General features: G+C 39.2%; 1 protein-coding gene across 2 annotated transcripts in view; it reads left to right on the top strand.

Moving 5' to 3' along the window:
- Positions 1-20,364, top strand: part of LOC117290339 (GATOR complex protein DEPDC5-like) — a 52,929-nt gene that overhangs the window by 21,872 nt on the left and 10,693 nt on the right. Inside the window, exons 12-29 of one of the 2 annotated variants that reach the window (XM_033771676.1) lie at positions 334-471; positions 1,961-2,124; positions 4,062-4,125; positions 5,159-5,363; positions 5,964-6,200; positions 7,272-7,601; positions 8,368-8,493; positions 8,966-9,165; positions 9,438-9,527; positions 9,949-10,040; positions 10,236-10,407; positions 10,824-11,033; positions 12,763-12,873; positions 15,122-15,351; positions 16,925-17,060; positions 17,520-17,628; positions 18,577-18,858; positions 19,581-19,747. In XM_033771676.1, the coding sequence (XP_033627567.1) occupies positions 334-471; positions 1,961-2,124; positions 4,062-4,125; positions 5,159-5,363; positions 5,964-6,200; positions 7,272-7,601; positions 8,368-8,493; positions 8,966-9,165; positions 9,438-9,527; positions 9,949-10,040; positions 10,236-10,407; positions 10,824-11,033; positions 12,763-12,873; positions 15,122-15,351; positions 16,925-17,060; positions 17,520-17,628; positions 18,577-18,858; positions 19,581-19,747 (3,063 nt within the window). The remainder of the gene's footprint in view (positions 1-333; positions 472-1,960; positions 2,125-4,061; positions 4,126-5,158; positions 5,364-5,963; positions 6,201-7,271; positions 7,602-8,367; positions 8,494-8,965; positions 9,166-9,437; positions 9,528-9,948; positions 10,041-10,235; positions 10,408-10,823; positions 11,034-12,762; positions 12,874-15,121; positions 15,352-16,924; positions 17,061-17,519; positions 17,629-18,576; positions 18,859-19,580; positions 19,748-20,364) is intronic. The other variant, XM_033771677.1, reaches the window with a different exon arrangement.

The following is a 20,364-nucleotide window of genomic DNA, read 5'->3' as shown; positions in this document are numbered from 1 at the left end:
CCATTTATGGGAGTCAAATTTTTGACTCCCATAAATGGCCGACCGTGTCAGTTCGCAAAGTAAAAGAAAAACCACGCAATTTCGAGGCATGTTTGTGTGGATCATTGTATTCTACTTTTAAATTATCTTTCTTATCATATGCATTTTATAACAAACGGTTACACTCGCTTTTTTTGCAAGACCAACCTGACCGATCCAAGGCAATGTGTTCCTTGAAGTTCACATGTCTTAGAATCATTGACTTTACAACAAGAATTATTATTAGTTGAAAAAATGTATTTTAATAATGTTTTGTTACAATGTCTGCATTTTTTTAAACATTGATATAAACAGTTCCGCAGTCCAGATAGGAACCATTCCGTTTGTGATTACAACATTCCACATTGGTTGAACTACAGTTTCTACACTGTGAAGAGTCAACAAGAAAAATGCTGCACCTTCGTACCAAGAGTTAAACTAGCTGAGAGAAAGGTAGGTGTGTCCCGATCGAGGTAGTCTCTACTCAATATATACAGATTGAGGTATACAGGACCCGATTTCATGCCTTTGCTTACCGTAAGCAAAGAATCAGTGCTTGCAGAAGCAGGGAGTTCTGTGCTTTTGTCAAGCGTATTTCAAGGGTTAGCAGGGAATTTTGGCTTGTACCTCTTGTTATTAGGCATTCTACGCTTACACAACTAGTGCAGAAATAAGCGCTTGCGCGTAAGCGGAGAATGACAAACGTACTGTAAGCGCAATGTTCGGCAGTAAGAAGAGCCATGGATTTGGTATCCTCATTGGAGCTCTCTTGGACCTACTATTTGTTTTTATCCTCCATTGGGAGATTTGTGAGTAAGTGATTTCTTAGGATTTTTCCTGACTTCAGGATTTTCACAAAACTTTCTTGAGCTTTAAATTTTTCTTTTCAATTTTTACTGAAGGAATGAGGCAAAAGGAATAAAGAGATGGTCCACATAATGTTCCAACCTGTAGTTTTCTATTTCTATGCACAGAGTTTGTATTGTAGCTACAATAGGGGTACCCTGGGGTACCCTGGCCAGTAAGCTCTTGTTCTGGTGTTTTCACGATCTTCAGGCGGGGTCATACAATTGGCTCCTTGAAGAATTGAAAAGATCTAAAGAGGAAGTTCAACCACCCCTGTCATGCCTGTACTCGGATTTACAGGTAGCTCATCCCAGTAACGAGCAAATACATTCAAGCGTCCAAGCAATGAGGTGTTTGATCTAACCCCATCAACATATACATGTAGATGTAGGCCATGATATTGGCTAAACCTTCATGACCTTTAGTCCTTCACCCGGGGGTCAATGGATACCTGTGATTGTAGAGCTTGAAATATTGTACGAAAAAGCCTTTGGAGCACTGTGCTTGCCCTGGTTGTGCACTCCCCAGGGAGCTGAGAAAGATTTAAGGAATGTTAGCCCAATGACTAGGGTACTAATGGAAAGCGCATTGAGACAGTTATTGTGGAAGTGTCGTGGCTGAGTGGTTAAGAGCACCGAATTCAAACTCTGGTGTTTCTGATCAGCAGAGTGTGGGTTCGAATCCCCAGCCGTGACACTTGTGTCCTCTAGCAAGACACTTAACCATTGCTTTGTCCTTCGGATGGGACATAAAGCTGTTGGTCCCATGTGTTATGTAACGCATGTAAAAGAACCCAGTGCACTTGTCGCAAAGAGAAGGGGTTCGCCCCGGTGTTCCTGGCTGTGGCTGCTGTACGCGCCGTAGCACCTTGTAAACACTTATAAGATGCTACATAATTGGGTCTCAGAATCCATCACTGCAATAACCTATCTTTCTAAAAGTTTGTATATACTCAGCGCCTTGAGTACCTTGTTTGGTAGATACGTGTGCTATGTAAGACTTCTATACTATTATTATTATTAGTTATTGTGAATTGTGCTATATAAGAAGTGTTATTAATATTTTTGTTATTATTATATTTCTTGTGTCCGAACAGGAATCAGCTGATGATGGCAAACCCTCCCTGCCCTCTCTTCCTCAACTCCCTGAGGAGCGATCTAAGACTCAATTCAAGACGTCTCATCAAGATGAGGAATACATGTTTGAGGTGTATGACAATGAGATCTTCAAAGCACCAAGCTTTGCTTCACCCAAACCAAGGTTACAGAATTCATACTTGAGGCTAGCCAGTCCCCATTGACTGTAGACTTGTCGACAAGTCGCTAAATGTATGTCGCTGTGATAGTGTTTTGGTTCCAACTCTCTCCTCTCTGTGATCCCCGGGCGATGGCAGTATTCTCGTGAGACTGCTGGCTCCCGCGAGACTACTGCTCTCTCTCATGACTTCAGTGGGGGAGTAGTAGTCAGCATTCAGCAACCTGAATCATACGCCACTGCAACGACTGGACTATCTCACGGCAACAGACCATTAACTTACTTGTCCACAACTCTAGGGACTACCCAGTCCCCATAGACTGGAACTGGTCAGAGTGTATAATTATAAATAAATAAAAGTAAAACAACAAAGAGCATTTATAAATTTTAATTTTGGTTTTATCCTTTCACTAATGTGTGTAAGCACTGTATACTCGGTACTTTCCCGAGTCTTGTGAATATAGGCAATATCACAGGCATATTACTCGGGTGGGATTCGAACCCACGACCCTTGCAATTCAAGAGCAGTGTCTTACCAACTAGACCACCGAAATTGCCAGGTAGCTAGAGGCAGTTTGAATCCTATGTTTTAACAGTGGGTATTGCTCGATTAGTATGCATTTTTTTCACAGGACTCAGGAAAGTACTGAGTATCCAGTGCTTATACACACAACGGTGTATGGTTAACACAATTTTTTTTTTTTTTATCCCTGATGCAAATGTAACATCTATTATAAAGAGCATTTTTATGTAGAACTGTTTGAAAAGACAAAGCCTCTTACGATAGCGAGTAAAAAGTGACATATGAAGATGTAGTGCACAAAGCTAGTGAAGGGGGTTACCCTGTTTCAGCCCGGAGCAGCTGGCAATGTGCAGCTGGTGGCAGTTGATGTGGGTCAACAGCCCAATTATGTAACCCTCATCTTGAAGTAGGCGCCCATGGCCTTTTTGTGACATAAGGTTGTCTGTCAAAAAGATTTTAAAAAAATTTAAAAAGGAAAGAAGCAATAAGGAAGGTTCTGAGAATTGAAATGTAATGAGAAGATGGTTTTGAGAACTCATTAATTTTTTCCCGTTTGAACTTTCAAAGCAAATATTAAATACATTTAAACAAGTTATTGTTCGGTTCTGAGATTATTTTCTAAAACTTAAAACAATTTGACTGGGACCCTTGATCCATGATCCATGCCTTTTATATGTTGGGATCAGGTTTCCTTGGGAGGTTTCTTTCCCTGCCTTTCATCTATGTGGACCTTGATTTGAACCTCGCATCAGGCCCAAGCCTTGTGAGTGGATGGGGTTTTCAGTCTCCACCTGATTGCATAGGTTTCCCCCTCGCGGGTTTGTCTCCCACATCTTAAACTGAAAATGTCTTAAGTAGGATTTGAAACTTTGCATGGTGGAAAAAAGATATAGAAGGGTTTGCGGTAACACCGTGTATAATGACTATCTCTAAATGAGTTGGGGTGGTTCTGAAAAGAACCTGAAAAGAACCGTTGGTTAACTCGACGTTTCGATCAGTATGCTCTGATCGTCTTCTGGAGAATGCTGGACTCTGATGCTGCATGGAGAATGCTGGACTGTGATGCTGCATGCTGCTTAAGTACTGGCCTTCGTGCATCACCAAGCTAATCCGCCGCCCAGTACTTAAGCAGCATGCACCATCAGAGTCCAGCATTCTCCAGAAGACGATCAGAGCATACTGATCGAAACGTCGAGTTAACCAACGGTTCTTTTCAGAACCACCCCAACTCATTTAGAGATAGTCATTACATGGTGTTACCGCAAACCCTTCTACATGTATATGAAAAATCAACTGTCCTGGATATTGACACTATAATTACGCTGTGAGATGTGTTTCAATTTTTGTTGTAACTAAGATGAGTTGAATTGTTAAAACTACTTTAATATATTCATGTTTTTTGTTTGCCTTGTTATTGTAGGACCCCCTTTTCAATGCGGCCAGCAAGGGCATCTCACCATGGTTCACATTTTAGTAAACCCAAGGTACGTTAAATTATTTAATTTGAAATAATCAGATATTTTAGCCTCGATTCATATTTGTTTCAAAGCAATGGTTGATGGCTTCAGTGCCCAGCCACCAACCAAATGTTTTCAAAATAAATAGGGTGTTATTGCAGCCAACCACCAACCCAGTCATTATCATACACTGAAGACAGGGTCCTCACACCCTTACTGCCATTCATAAATACCTCTGAGGGGGTGGGGGGGGGGGGTGAAACATGTACAAATTGTTACAATTTGTGGATTTTATTTCACATAGTTTAGAGAGTGTTCTATACATGTTCAAGGGCCAATCTTAAGGCTGTCAATTTTAGTTTGTGTATTAAATGTTTGAGATAATCTTCACAACAAGTAAACTAATTGTAATAAATCAGCAGAAATCACCAAAACTAAATCGTCAAATGTGCAAAAAAGATAATAAAAACGACTCTGAAAACATGTTTTACATGTCATTAGAAGGTATCATTCATTAATAAAAGAAGACCTGAAGAGGAGTAGAGTATAGACCAATCCAATCCGACGTGCACCGGGCGCGCAGGTGTTGAGCACCACGCCCCAATTGCTGCGGTGTCTAATTCAGTGCCTAGTTTATGCACAAATAGACACCGCAGTTGTTCATTTTTCAATAGAGGGCGCTACCAATTTTGTTTCGTCTGATTGGTCTATACATAGAGCCAACTCTCCCCATAAGAGATTTACACGTGGTTTTACCAATCACCAAAACTAAATCGTCAAATGTGCAAGAGAGATAATAAAAACGTCTCTGAAAACATGTTTTATATGTCATTAGAAGGTATCATTCATTATACATAGAGCCATCTCTCCCCATAAGAGATTTACACGTGGTTTTACCTGCAAGTTTACTATTTATTTACTATTAAGTTTCTTCCTATAGTAAAAGAAAGTGTCTCAAAAAAACCACATGACAGTTTTTGACTGAAAGAAATCCTTTGAAAGAGTACACCATAATCGATTAATTGGATATAAGTTTAACATTTATCTTTGCCTTTTCCAGGATGATCCCCCAAGCAATCCAAGCAAGAGATTAAAGGAACCAATAAGTGCCAGCGTTATTGCCGTCAACTCTGACCCCACCGATATTCCTAACAGTCACCATGTATCTCAGTCATCATCTTCAACTGCCATTCCCATTCCAGTGAAATCAGAATTTGTAACCCCCTCCGTTTCTGTAATGGCAGCTACAAAACTGATGAGAGAAAGTAAGTTAGATACATGTACCTTCAAAACAATCATCACTTTAAAACCACTTAGGGTTGGTATTTAAAAGAAATATATTTTCCCACCCGCAATACATGTATTATTTGTCAGACTTTTTTATAGTTTCTGGAGTGATCATTATCTTTTTAAAACATCATTTCTGCAATAATAACCCTGAATTTACAGCAGAAAATATAGCAAAGGTACTCTTGACAAGCAAACACACCTACTGTAGGTGAAAAGGAGCATACATGTAGTTTCTGAGTTATTGTGGCAAACTCTCAGTTATTGTGTGAAAATCCTTGAATGAAGCTTTCCCTTATTGAGCAAAAAGGGAGACAACGAGGCATGATTGCCAGTACCCTCTGTCCCTCTTTGTATATGTGAAACAGGTAAACAGCTCTGTCAAATTGAACCTTCGACATAATAAAACCCGGATGAAAACATATCTGTTTACTTTGTTCAATGGTTGACTTCCCCTTACACATGGTACAGCTCATAGGGACCTCACGGTGATATGCGCTATATAAGAATGGTTTAATATTATTCTTATTATTATAAGTTATACAAAAATTAACACCTGTATTTGCTTTTATCTGTAGCTTCTATTAGTCGCAGTGTTGGCACAGCAAACTTAACGGAAGATCAATCTAGTGGTACGCCAATAGTATATCCCGGTGGTGTGATAGTAGGAAGTGCCAGTGCTATTCATGATAGGATCTCAACCAGTCCAAATCATCAGTTCATCTATAGGACGTTGATTAACCCTTTTGCACCTTCTACATTGGCTGTACGATTGACGTCAAACAGGAGAAGGTGGACACACACATTCCCTCCAGGTAATGGACTTCTTTTCAGCTTGTCACCTCTTTCGTTTCTTTTTTGTTAAGTACTTATTTTTAAACTGTTGTTTTCTTTATTCATCCAAGCACAAAGGGACTATGATATATGACTATACAAAATACACTCTACTATTAGTGTAAAGCTATTAAAGCCATTGGACCCTTTCAGTACAGGAAAAAAAAAAAATTCACAGATTTACAAATAACTTACAGGGTTTACAGAAGGTTGTGGTGAAAGACTTCTCTTGAAATATTAGTCCATGAAATGCTTTACTTTTTGAGATCACAGTAAAACAATATCAATTCTCGACAGCGAGAATTATAGATTTATTTTAAACACATGTCATGACACGGCAAAACGTGCGGATACAAGCATGAGTTTTCCCGTTATTTTCTCCCGACTCCGATGTCCGATTGAGCCTAAACTTCCACAGGTTTGTTATTTTATATAGAAGTTGTGATACACAAGGTGTGGGCCTTGGAAAATACTGTTTACCGAAAGGGTCCAATGGCTTTAAGCTCATAAATCTCTGCATGATATTAGTTTTAATTTGACTTGGGAGAACTACATGTACCAGGCAGTTGTAAATGTTTCAATGAAAGGTGGTTTAAGTTTTGTAGCAACTTAATTTCATTTGAAGTTCCTTCAACCAGTCTTGTGCCTTTTCTCAAAATGTTTGTAGTGTGTCCTGGTTGAGCAGGCTCATAGTGCACCAGAGAGTGTTTCTTGGTAAGAAAGTCATTGGAGTGTGGATTAAAATCTCGATCATGACACTTGTGTCCTTGAAAACTCAACTATAATTGCTTCTCTTTACCAATGGTAACCTGGAGGTGATTAAATTGGCCTGGTGCTCTGCTTACTTGGCAGCACAGGCTGTATACTCCCCAGGGAGCTGAGATGGATTAAGAAATAATGAAACACGCCAGTGATCAACCAGTACAGCGGTGCTTAAACATTACTAAATGCTTGTGCTCCATGAGCTTGACTGTGTTACTGGTTCAGGTACATGTACCCGCAATCAAAATTATTTTTAAGAATCTGTTGTCTGATTTCTGTTTTAACCAAAGGTCCCTCTGGTGAAACCATGCAACCCCATCATCGACGATGGACTACCAGTGAAGGCGACGTCGACTGCTACCTCCATACCAGTCTATCAGAGTCTATCTCTGCCCCTCTCAATCCTGCCTCCACCCCTCCCAGACCAATGCCTTCCCCTTCCCGACAACCTGTGGCTTCTGCTCTTAGGCTAGCCCCGCCCACAGTCAACGGGTTATATGCTTTTGGGAGTGGCTCTAGTCTGGCGAGTGATGGATCCGTGTCTGGTGATCAGACTCTAAATGGGATGTCAAGATCATCTACACTTACACACAGATTTAATTCCAATCTCACTGATGTAGGTAAGTCATAAACAGCTTCAAGACAGAAATGTTGTGATGTTCATCATCATTAAATAAAAAGAAGTTTTTAAGTTACCTCTTTGCTGGTTTTTATAAATGCTCCAGAACCAATGTGCTCTGGTTTTTTTAAATAGCTGAATGTTTCAGGCGCTGAGTATATAAAAACTTTCAGAAAGATGGGTTATTGCAGTTATGAATTCTGAGACCCAATTATTTAGCACCTTACAGGGGTTTACAAGGTGCTACGGCGCATACAGCAGCCACAGCCAGGAACACCAGGGCGAACCTCATCTCTTTTCGATAAGTGCACTGGGTTCTTTTACATGGGGTACACAACACATGGGACCAACAAAAAAAAAGGCTTTACGTCCCATCTGAAGGTCGAAGCAATGGTTAAGTGTCTTGCTTAAGGACACAACTGTCACATCTGGGAATTCGAACCCACACTCTGCTCAAAAACACCAGAGTTTGAATTCGGTGGTCTTAACCGCTCAGCCACAACACTTCTTTGCACACAGTCAACATACCAATTTTGTTTATGGTTGCAATGTGCTAAAATGATTCTAATGGTTTAAACAAATGCACCTTAGGTCATCATCTTAGTTGCACCATCTTGGGAGTCTACATGGTCTATGTTGTCAAGTTTTACGCAGTGAACAGTGTATTTAAGGGGACATGGCGTAAACAAGCTGGCTGGCTTGCGGGTATACAGTTATGTTGAATTTTTACTTGAATGGTTTTGTTATTGTTTGTTTCCTTGATCTAGGCGGGCGTTTTGATGGCGGTCTGAGGACAAGCCCAATCAGTGAGTCATTCAGAGCATTACTGCGGAGTACCAGTGGTGTATGGGGTGTTACAGGGGAACAGGAATGGTCACCATTCATACAAACAGGTTGGTGGAAAATGTAAACAGGCCCAACAGGGAAGGTGTTTTTTTTTATTTTTTTAATAATGTCATTCACATTTCCACATTAAAAAATACCTGGAAACCTACCTTGTCCCTAGATCTTATGTTTGTATGGAGTGAGGAGGGTCAATTTCCAGGGATATGTCGGTTACCTGAATTTGTTGTTATTATGTGTTTTTATTGACTCCATTATCAATGGTTGACTACTGTTGTACATGTTTGTACATGTACTGTTAAAATGTTTTGTTATGCCTGTCAAGGCCAAGCACACTGGACTCATAAGCACACTGGACTCAAGCTCTGGTCTTTCTTATCGGCAGAGTTTCAATTTGGGTCCCGTAACTGAGCGAGAAACTTGGTTATTATTGCTTCATCGTAAGGATGGGACTTAAAGATGTAGGTCCGGTAGGTCTTTTGTAAAAAGATTTCTTGTTGATGTTTTCATCATCCCAAACAGGAATGGATTGGAAGTCACTGACAGCCACAGCGTGTTTCCCTATCACCACCGACTACTACCCAGATAGTCAGAAGATTGACAGACAGTTCATGGAGAATAATTATGAGCTGCTAGCCGATGATCATGATGATGTTGTTGGGCGTCAGCGTCGGACAGGCGAGGGCGTTTTTCAAGAGATCATTTCACAGCGCCTGATGCAGGTAAATTGAAGGCTGTTAAGTCTTAAAAAACACCCTTGTTGGATGAATTTGTGTGCTTTCAAATAGGAATAAGGTGAGAAATTACCTCTATTTAAAAATCTATGCTACTTCAGAAGGAGCCGTTTCTCAAAAGGTTTTATACTATCAACAGCTCTCCAATGCTTGTCACCAAGTCAGTTTTTAAGTTAATATTGGTTTTGAGTAATTACCAAACGTTTTACCTTCCCTTTAAAAAACAGAAGTTGCATTAAAAATGTGTTTTCATTGTACAGGGATTTCAGTTGGTGGTGTTACCGAGGTCAGTATTAGCGGTTGTACAGGGACGACGCAGCAAAGGTATTCTTGTAACTGATATAAATAAGGTCAGTCAAATTTCTCAGTTTTATCTTCCTTTGTAACAAAATGTAATTAGTTTTTTAAATTGATTGTTTCCCGACAGTATTAATAGTGTTTAACCATGACTCTGCGCGGTATTATTATTTTCAGAGCTTTTCAGAACTACAGAAGTAGTGTTTAGTGTAAATAGAAGTGTGCCTAATGAGTTAAGTGGTTTCATTGATGACATATCTTTGTTCCTATCAATGCACCTATTTGATATTAGATTTCAGATTTCTTTCTAAAACCAGAAAGAGTAGAGCTCACCAATATTTGCAAATGTATATTCATATTTTTCACTTTTAATAATATTTGATTGATAAACCAGGACACAAAGGCCATTCAAGCTGAGGGATGTTTAACTAAACTTTAATGGTTTATATGGTTTTGTTTGTATTGTTATTTTAGCATGAGTATGTCTTGAGTATTGGTCGTATCTTCCACAAGTTGGTTCTCTATCCTCAACAGAGAGCCATTTCTGTCACTGTGTACAAGCCCAGGTAAGAATCCCCAGATGAGAATCCCCACATGAGAATCCCCAGATTGTAATCCCCAAATGAGAATCCCCAAATTAGAATCCCCAAATCTTCAGTTCTACATTCATTTAGATGGATTTTAATAAACCAGGACTAGTAATTTGCGAAAATATAGTGGCCTAAACTTTTTTTATTTATTCTTTATTTTTGGTCGTTAAGGCATCTGAATACATCTCATCCGATTTGCTACACCTATCAGTTATGGTCGGCGCACAGTGCAGGTTACCAGCCATTGAGTAGTGTATTCCAGACCTACAGACTAGAGAACTTCAATTGGAATTACTTGGATAACTATGTGTCATCCAGAGGAATTGACTTTGGACCAGTGGAAGTAAGATTTCATCTTGATCCATTTTTGTTGAGACGAAGATCTAATTTAAAAACAGCTGCTAATAAGACCAACACCTTTACCAAGGCTCCATGAGTCTTCAAAATTAAGACTGTGTGGAAACTGGTACATACATGATCTGAAGTACCTCTATCAGGCAAACTTTGTCTAGTTGTGAAATATCTGATCTCAAATGGCAGAGGTTGTAAGATCAAGTCCCATCCAAGTAATATAACTAGCTGCCTGTGGGTTATTTCAAAATGGAAAAGTACAGTGTATACAGTTGAGAAGCTTTGCAGGGTGTGGATAAATAGGAAGAAGCTGTGAATAAATAATAAACATCTCCTCTATGAGAGTGTTGGCTCTGAAAAGAGCTGATGTTGATGTCAAAATATGTCAACATGTTTCTTTCTGAATAGTCTCTGAAACTCTGGCGAAGCAGATTTCTTCTGCTGCCTGCCATGTCCTCCAAGATGAAGAAGATTCTGGAAGACCCTACCGCTCACTTGGATGTCTTCTCGGAGACTTCTAGTAGAGAAGAAGTTCAACAATTCACTGAGGGTTTCATTAAGTTTGTCGAGACTCTCAACAGGCTACGAAGACATCACAGTGGTAGAAGAAGATCACAGGTACAATATCGTTTATCGTCAAGTTTAAGCACAAGCTTAAAAAACCGTCCGGCAAAGCCAGCATTCTTTTTAAGATTTGTTTAGCTGAATATAGCTTTCTGTCAAATTGATGTTTGCAGAGATTTTTTGTTTGTTTTTCACTGTTTTGTTGCAAAGAAGAACATCATGAAAAACAAGCGTAGTTCAAGCCTTCTCGTGAACGGCGAAAAAAGTGAAGCAATTGCACAGCTAAAACAGTGTATAGATGATTTGTCATAAATATTTGCTTCACATTTGCTTCTAGGTAAATTATAAACCCAGCGCTTATACTCTCATTTGCAATTAGTTTGTTGAAATTAGCACCATCTTTGAAAGTATTTGATTTGATTGAAGTGATTTTGTTGAAGTGATGATTTGTGTTGTGTTATCCTGATAGGCTGTGCAAGTCTCGGGCGTAATGGAAGATTTTGGGGACCACTTTGGTCCCACACACATTGCGTCAAGGAAAGAAACTTGCGCACTTTAATGGGTCCCAATGTTTGAATAAGCGCAAGACATGCACAGTCTATTGTCAAATTTCCTTTATGTGGTTTCAAATTGTATATTTCATAAGATGATCACAATCACTGAGTTGAAGTCACCCATGTTTATATTTATTTGAAACTAAAGTGAATGTTTGTTCAAATATTTGTTAACTTTGTTGGACGAATAATGTTGAAACTAACTTTGTTTAGATGGAAGGGTACATCATTGACTGTTTGTGTCCAGAATTATTTGATGAAGTAAAAATGGTCTGTGGACAATTACTCTCACAAATATTTTCTGCTTATGGTAATTTTTAGAAAACTATTACATAAGTCGACTATTAATTAAACAAATTTATGGAAAAATTATTTTAAAAACATGCAATTGTTAAAGATTCTTCCATATGCAATTCTTTTTATTTAAAAAAAAGCATGTAGCAGATAAATAGAATTAGACTTGTTAAAACTTTTCATTTAAAAAAAAAAGTTGGTTCTTACCCTACGTATACACGGATGTGTAATAAGCATTGTATACTGGGTACTTTCCCAAGTTTTGCTTGATGATATTTCTTAAAAGAGTGTACTCCTCCAAAAGTCCCATGATGTGCCCTTCTGGAGATCGCACACATGTTACCATTGTCTTAGGGTTTTGTGCACCAAAGAGCCCGGTTCATACTTCCTGTGAATGCAAATGCATTGTGAATTTTGATCTTAACAAACTCGCAACAAACATTTCGGAAGAGTTGAGATGTACTGAACTTCTGTGAAACATTCACAGCAAAAAACACAGCTGTGTTGTCAACATTTGCACCGCATTTTTATTCACAGGAAGTGCGAGACGTCACAAACATTTTGGACGATTTTTTTAAATTCTAAAAGATGCGCTCATTGCGCTGTAAAACATTTGCAGCAAAAAACAGAGCTGTGTTGTCAACATTTGCATCGCATTTTTATTCACAGTAAGTACGAGACGTCACATATTTACAACAAACATTTTGGAAGATTTTTGTTGAGGTCAAACAAATAATAATAATAATAATAAATCTTAAAATAATAATAATAAATAAACTTCTTTTAGATGCGCTCATTGCGCTGTAAAAAACATTTGCAGCGAAAAAAACAGCTTTGTTGTCAACATTTGCATCGCATTCGCATTCACAGGAAGTATGAACCAGGCTTACCTCTTGTTCTAATTAATCCTAACATAACATCTTATAACACTGTAGGCTGGCTCCTTAACGAGCTTATTAGTTGGACCTGGGAAAAGTAGCGAACATCGAAGGCATTCCTTGGCTATCCATTCCCACTGCAGGAAAAACAGTGACGGTAGTGTCAAGGTACTAACGCTAGGCATGTTGTGGCAGTTGAGATCAGTAATAAGTGGGCTTTTGTGAAAAATCTATGGCGATAAAATGTTAGGCATTAGGGCTGGCCCGAATTTCATAGAGCTGCTTAGCACAAAAATTTGCTTAGCATGAAATTTCTGTCTTGATAAAAACAGGATTACAAACCATATTTCCGCATGATTTTCAGAATGAGCACACAACAGCTGAATACCAGTAAAAAGCTATAGGCATAACATGGAAATTTGGTTGGTAAACCTGTTTTAATCAAGGAAGAAATTTCATGCTAAGCAAATTTGTGTGCTTAGAAGCTCTATGAAATTGGGCCCTGATTGGTGGATGGGAAAAAAACATGGACGGGGCTAACTATGTCAATTTTTGTTCAAGGAGTGTAGTACTCTACAGTTCCTGCGTTTATTTACATTTCACAAACTTGTTTTTTTTTTTTACCCGGGAGCAACTTCATTTTATTACTATCTACTCTCTGATCTCGGCTGCCGAAACATGCCCTCATTATTAACATTTCATACTTGTTTTAAAGTTTTAATCAACAGAGTTGTTAGAATTATTTGAAGATTTCATTTGTAAGTTTTGACATCCTCAATAAGCAATTCGCGAGTTTGATTTGAATAATGTCTGGTACAATGACTCGCTTAGTTACATGTATAACGTACCGCTTACATTTGAATTCCTCAGACTATCAAGAGAGTTGCTACGCCACGTGATTAGGGGCAAGCTTTTGCGTAGTTACGTAAAAGAGGGTGTGAACCCCCAGACACAATTCTGAATGAATGCGTATGGAACAATGGTACCAGCGTTTGCTCATCCTGGAGGTTGCTATACAAAAGCTTTGCCCCTAATCACGTGGCATAGCAACTGTCTCGATAGTCTAAGGAATTCAAATGCAAGCAGTGCATTGTAACTAAACAAGTCATTGTACCAGACATTATTCAAATCTAACTCGCAAATGGCTTATTTCAAATTGTTTTTGTTTTTGCTGGCCTTGTGCAGTGTGTCTTAAAATATCACTCACTCAAATCACTTGTTTTTTCAGCATTTAGTTTTAGATTAAAATAAAAACTTCCTACTAATTTTTATGGGACAAAAATGCAGACAACTATGTTTTCTGTTTAGATACACTAATGTATTATGGTAAGTGTTTTTCAGAACATAAATTTACAATGCTTGATTGTTTTAGTTACATATTCACTTTTCCTGTTATATAATTTTCTTGAGTCAGACCTGCTAACAAGTTCACCAGCCTTGCAAACATGGGCCCTTGATTTTACAGCTATTGTACATTGTAATCCACTCTACACTTTTCCACATCAAAACGTGATAAATTACTTTCTAAAACTGTTGTGAAATCACTACGAAGGGCCCCTTTTTTTGAAATAAACTCTGGAGTCCAAAACCTTAAACATTAAAAATGAAACAAATTAGCTCAAAGTTTCCTTCAGTGGAATATCTTGACTCATACAGTACCTAGACGTGTGGACAAGTCGTTAATGGTCTTCCGTGGTGATAGTCAAGTCTGATGGACTCATACAGTACCTAGACGTGTGGACAAGTCGTTAATGGTCTTCCGTGGTGATAGTCAAGTCTGATGGACTCATACAGTACCTAGACGTGTGGACAAGTCGTTAATGGTCTTCCGTGGTGATAGTCAAGTCTGATGGTGGCGTAATGATTCAGGTTTCCACGATCAAATACTGCTCTCGCATGAAGCTGCTGGCTGCTGACTACTCCCTCTTTAGAATAGACTGCACAGAGCAGTAGTCTTGCATGGGGCCTGAAGTCTCACGAAATCACAGCCAAAGTCGCGAGAATCGTAGAGAGAGTCGGAACACTATTGACATTAAAAAACAAGCCCTACAAGATGGCGTCTGCGAGCGTGTGTGTGTGTGCGTGTTTGTGCCGTAGAAATCAACCTGGGTATGCTGCGTGCTGCGTGTTTCTTTGATTTGATGAACATGTACGCGTTTAGACGCGCATACGGTTTGACCTACCAGATAGCGACTTTCATAGCAGCAAAGGGGTTATTCAATACGTCTACACTTGTATACTGCAAGTGTTGATGGAATTGCGGGGAGAGTCTGAACGCTATCGCCGCTGCAGACATTTAGTGACTTGTCCACAAGTCTATACAGTACCAGGAGTAGCAGCTTTAGTGACATCACCATCGCCATACCTTATCTTGATTCATAGCGAGTAACCCCTACCCTAACATGTTATGTTTCAGGGACTGAACTTCGCCGTTGCCAACCTTAGCTCCAGCAGGCAGTCACCTTCTACCACCCCTCTGTCAAGCACCCCATCTCATGTCTCAGGAACAGACACGCCACCAAGAAGCCTGAAGGAAGTGCTTGATGGAGGAGTAAGTTGGGATGAAGAAGGACTTGAGTTAGAGAGATCAAAGCTGACTCTTCTGACACCGCTGTGGGAGGTTGCTAGGGCCATGAGGGACCAAAAGTAAGTTTACATCCATCAAATTTAAGTTCTGGTAGTTAAGTCGCCGGAGTTTGTGTTCGAATCCCAGTGACACATGTGTCCTTGAGCAAGATACTTTACTATAAATGGGTACCTGCGAGGGTAGAAGTTGATATTGTGAATGAAAAAGCCTTTGGAGTGCCACGGCTGCTCAGGGCTGTATACTCCCCAGGTTGCTGAGAAACATTTTAATGTTTAAAAAGGAGTATAATTGGCCCAATGACCAGGACACTATTAATGTAAAGTGCATTGATACGGTTTATTGTGAAATGAGCTATATAAGAATTTGTTACTATTATTGAGATTACTCGGCGTGTCATTGCAGAGTGGTTTAACGCATCAATTTCAAGTTCTGGTGGAGCTCATAGTGTAGAAGTAACCCCAGAATTACACAATTGCATGAAAGGGTGTCATGGCCGAGTGGATAAGAGCACCGAACTCGAGCTCTGATGCTTCTGTTCAGCAGAGTGTGGGTCCGAATCCCGGTCGTGACACTTGTGTCCCTGAGCAAGACACTTAAAGACAGTGGACACTATTGGTAATTGTCAAAGACTAGTCTTCACAGTTGGTGTATCTCAACATATGCATAAAATAACAAACCTGTGAAAATTTGAGCTCAATCGGTCGTCGAATTTGCGAGATAATAATGAAAGAAAAAACACCCTTGTCACACAAAGTTGTGTGCTTTCTGATGCTTGATTACGAGACCTCAAATTCTAAACTTGAGGTCTCGAAATCAAATTCGTGGAAAGTTACTTCTTTCTCAAAAACTACGTCATTTCAGAGGGAGCTATTTCTACAATGTTTTATACCATCAACCTCTCCCCATTACTTGTAATCAAGAAAGGTTTTATGATGATAATTATTTTGAGTAACTACCAATAGTGTCCACTGCCTTTAACTATAATTGCTTCTTTCCACCCAGGGGTAAATGGGTACCTGTTCTTGTGATTGGTTTAGCCGAGTAGCGCATACATTGCCCACAAGCTGTATACTCCCCAGGAAGCTGAGATGGTTTAAGGAATGATTTAAGGCCCAGTGACCAGGGGTAATAATGTCGGAAGCGCTTTGAGACACCCCTCGGTCGTGAAAAGCGCTATATAAAAACGCTCTATTATTATTTCCACTAGTTACTATGTCCCCTTTCAGCCAAACTTCTTGATTGGCAAGGATTCTGGGATTTGGAAACCTCAGAACCTAGTACAGGCTGTCAACAAGATGTATGGAAGCCTATTTAATGTAGTTTTGTATTTTTTTGTTTCCTTAACTGCTTTTACTAGCAATATTGTTACACTGCCTTGTTGTTTCATTTTAATGTCAATTTTTCAATTGCTTTTGTACATTGTTGTGTTATTTATAACTTCCCTGGTAACTGTCGACGATAATATTATTGTAAAGCCTGTTATCATTTGTTACTGATATCAAGTTATTAAACTTGTCCCAGTGGTGCAAACCTCACCTTTTCTCAAACTGTTGCGCCATCCTTATTCTGTCCAATCTCTCATACACAATAAAAACATAACTAGAATGAAACACGTTGTACCTTTTTCTGTAGAGATGGACTGTATTTCTTGCCGGTGGACCAACGGAATCTCCCGGCTTGTTGTTTTTCTGCCGTAGAGGGCGTTCATTGGATAAGATCCAATTTCCAAACCGATGTCAGTGAGAGTGAAGCTGTTGAGGTTCTCCAGGTATTGTTAAACTTAAAAACGGTTATTGGAAATAAAAAATTAAGTCACTTTATCGACAACAACAAAAGGAGTTTCTAAGAATAGCTGTTCTAAAAGATCTCTTATCCTAATAATTGTTGATTTAGAAGACCTCACAGTTATTTTCTTTGCTAAATAAAATCGCCCCGACGGCCCTCATGCATTCCTTTTGGAATGCACAGATCTAACAGTAATTAATATTGTAAATGCAGCCCATTTTTGCTTTAAAAAGCATTTTAGTCAGAAGTAATATTTGTTGTCGGTAAAATGACTGAACTAAAGTCTAGGTGCCCCTTGTTTTACCTAATTTGAAGATCTATATTGCCAACAGTGGCTAAAAAAAAAAGTTCGATCCCCCCTCCCTCATCCTGGTCACTTACCCCTGCTTGTTTCATTTATGTCTTATTTTGTTGATTATTGTTTTTGATGTTTTTGATGTAGAACATGACGGAGGAGGGTTTAATATGTCACGCCTCAGGGAACACCAGTCATCCATTCTGGAACGGCTCTTACTTCTATCAACTACTCAAAGAGGAGTTACCTCTAAAAGGTTACATTAATTGTTTTTAAATTGAATGGTTTTATATAACTTCTTTACCCCGGGCCTAATTTTACAAAGCCTGTAAGCACAAAACTTGCTAAGCAAAGACAAAATATTGTTTATCCACAATATTAATTACATTAAATTAACATTGTGCTAAGCTTAGAAATTTGTCAAGCAGTTTCTGCTTATTTTTAACAGGTTCTTGAAATTGGGCCCTTTTCTCTAGCTGTTCTTACTGTACCCTAATATGGACGCAACTCGTATTGCCCCCTTTTTGCTTGATTTCAATGGATAAGTATCGCACCCCTTGATGTTACCAAACAACTGTGCTTGATGTGAGCAATTGTCCAGTCCCAATGTTTTTCGCTATTACGGGGATTCAAATAATATGCCAGCGTTAAGTTCTTAGGCATCACAGGCATCTTTGACCAATACTGTTCAGACAACTAGATGAAGTGCCAACGTGATGCCAGTTCAAGTTTGTCACAATGTGCTACAAACGGATATAATGATAGGCTGCTAGTTGATGATACCCATGCTTAGATCCTTACAGACTGTGAAGGGGGTAATCCTGTTTCAGCCACAGAAGTAGGTGGCAACGTGCCCCGGTTGGCAGTTGAGTGTAGCCCTCTACTGGAAGTGCCCGTCCGTGGCTGTCCCTGGCCTTGTGATGTTAAGCAATCTGTCATAAAAAAAATATATATATAAGTCTAATCAAGAATCTACAGTAATTATTATTTTGCAAACGTTTGGTGAACGATTAAGTAGTATTCAGGAAGGTTTTGGTTTGAAGTGACAGGGGGCGCTTTTTGGTACATGTATGTGTATCCCAACATGATGTCAGATGTTAAAGTTAGCATGGACGTAGTACTTCAAACTCTTTTATTGTGAATTTAAAAACTTGACTGAATAGTTTCCTAAATAATTTAGAAAATCTATCTCTCTCTCATCCAGAAAAGTCAAAGAAATCTCCAACGAGGCAAAGCGCCTCCTCCTTCGCCCATCACAACAGCGCCCTCAGTGACAAGTTCCACAATGCCTGGTTTGAGGTCGCTGTCTGCGATAACTCCGCCCCAGTAAACCCCGCTCAGGAAAGGGTCCCTGAGTTCCTGTTGCCTTGCTTGCCACGCCCAGTGTCTCCTGCTACTAGGATCATGTCAAGTTTTGCTGAGATGTCGTCGAATGCTAGCACGGATTCTGAGGAGACTGAAGAAAGAAGGTCCCTCATGCACCAGGGTAAGACATTGTAACCAACTTGCTAAGCATTCAACTTAAAAACAGGGTCTTTGTACTTCTTGTAGGACAAAAAACACAATGCCCACAGATTTACACAAAACTTACACAGTTTGAAGATGATGATAGTAGAAAGTTTCCCTGAAAATACTACTTGCTGATGAGGTGATGTAGTTTTTGAAAAATGAGTAAAACATTGGGTCGTATGAATAAAAAGTAGTGTTTACTGAAAAGTACTAGCAAAAAGTAAAAGCATAAACTTCCAAGTAGAAGCATTCAGTAAAAGCATCTTCTGAATTCCGTATGAATAAACCTATTCTTTTACTGCAAAGTATTCACTTAATGCTTTGGAGTAAATACTTCTGATATACCATGGCTGAATGGCTCTTAACAAAAGGTTTCCTTTGTATTACAACTCCCATTCACGTCTACGTACGCGCCCACACACACAGCTAAAGCAGCATTTGATTTAATAGAAACATAGAAATCTTCAAGTCAGCCATGAGGTTTTTTTCTGACAACATTTTCACCAATTTGTAAAAAAAAAAAAAATTATTTGGATTTTTTAGCTTTTAGAAAACTATTTGCATTTAAATAAAGTAAATTGTGGACCTTTATTGAATAAAACTTGTTGTGAATATTATTGTGTTAAGTATACTGTGATAAAGAAATAAAATCGACAAAAGATTCATTTCAAATATTGGTTTTCTTCTACCTCATTCCAGCCACAAAACCAGCGTCACTAAAAAGCCTGTTATTTGATAGTTACATCAACAAGACGGACCGCGTTGAATGGTGTCATATCAACTACAATGGTTGTTTCTCAGCTGACAGTGCCTGGGGATTGGATGTGGAGTGGCTGGTATCCACACCAAGCTTACTGGTGGAAGTGGTAAGTGTAAAACCCCTTTTCAATTTAATAATAATAATAATATGTATATAGGATTTGAGGCATTGCATGGTGAGGCATCAGTATATATTTGGTTTGTGGTAACACCATGTGTGTATCTACTTGCCAGGTAGAGTTTTTTTCTTAGAGAACCATCTTGGTTTATTCTACTACCGCGGAGTAGATTGTTCGGGTGTTCGGCAGATGGTATAGAATAATGTGAGTAACCAATTTGTATATAGCGCTTTTCCACCTAAAGGGTGTCTCATAAAGCGCTTCCAACATTACTACCCCTGGTCACTGGGCCTTAAATCAGTCATTAAACCATCTCAGCTCCCTGGGGAGTATACAGCCTGTGCAACAAATATGTGCTACTTGGCTAAATCAATCACCAGAACCATCTCTGCCCTCACAGGTACCCATTTACCCCTGGGTGGAGAGAAGCAATTATAGTAAAGTGTCTTGCTCAGGAACACAAGTGTCATGACTCCCGAACCTAGACGATAATAAACAGAATCACAAGAGCTTGAGTTTGTGCTCTTATCGGCTCAGCCATGACAACCTAGTGCACCCCACTTTCACATTAGGAGTGCTGATAGCCTTGAAGTATTTAATTTATT

This window comes from Asterias rubens, chromosome 5 (genome assembly GCF_902459465.1).
Source record: "Asterias rubens chromosome 5, eAstRub1.3, whole genome shotgun sequence".
Lineage (NCBI taxonomy): Eukaryota > Metazoa > Echinodermata > Asteroidea > Forcipulatida > Asteriidae > Asterias > Asterias rubens.
The sequence above is the reverse complement of the archived record's forward strand: the minus strand, read 5'-3'. Positions and strand labels throughout refer to the sequence as shown.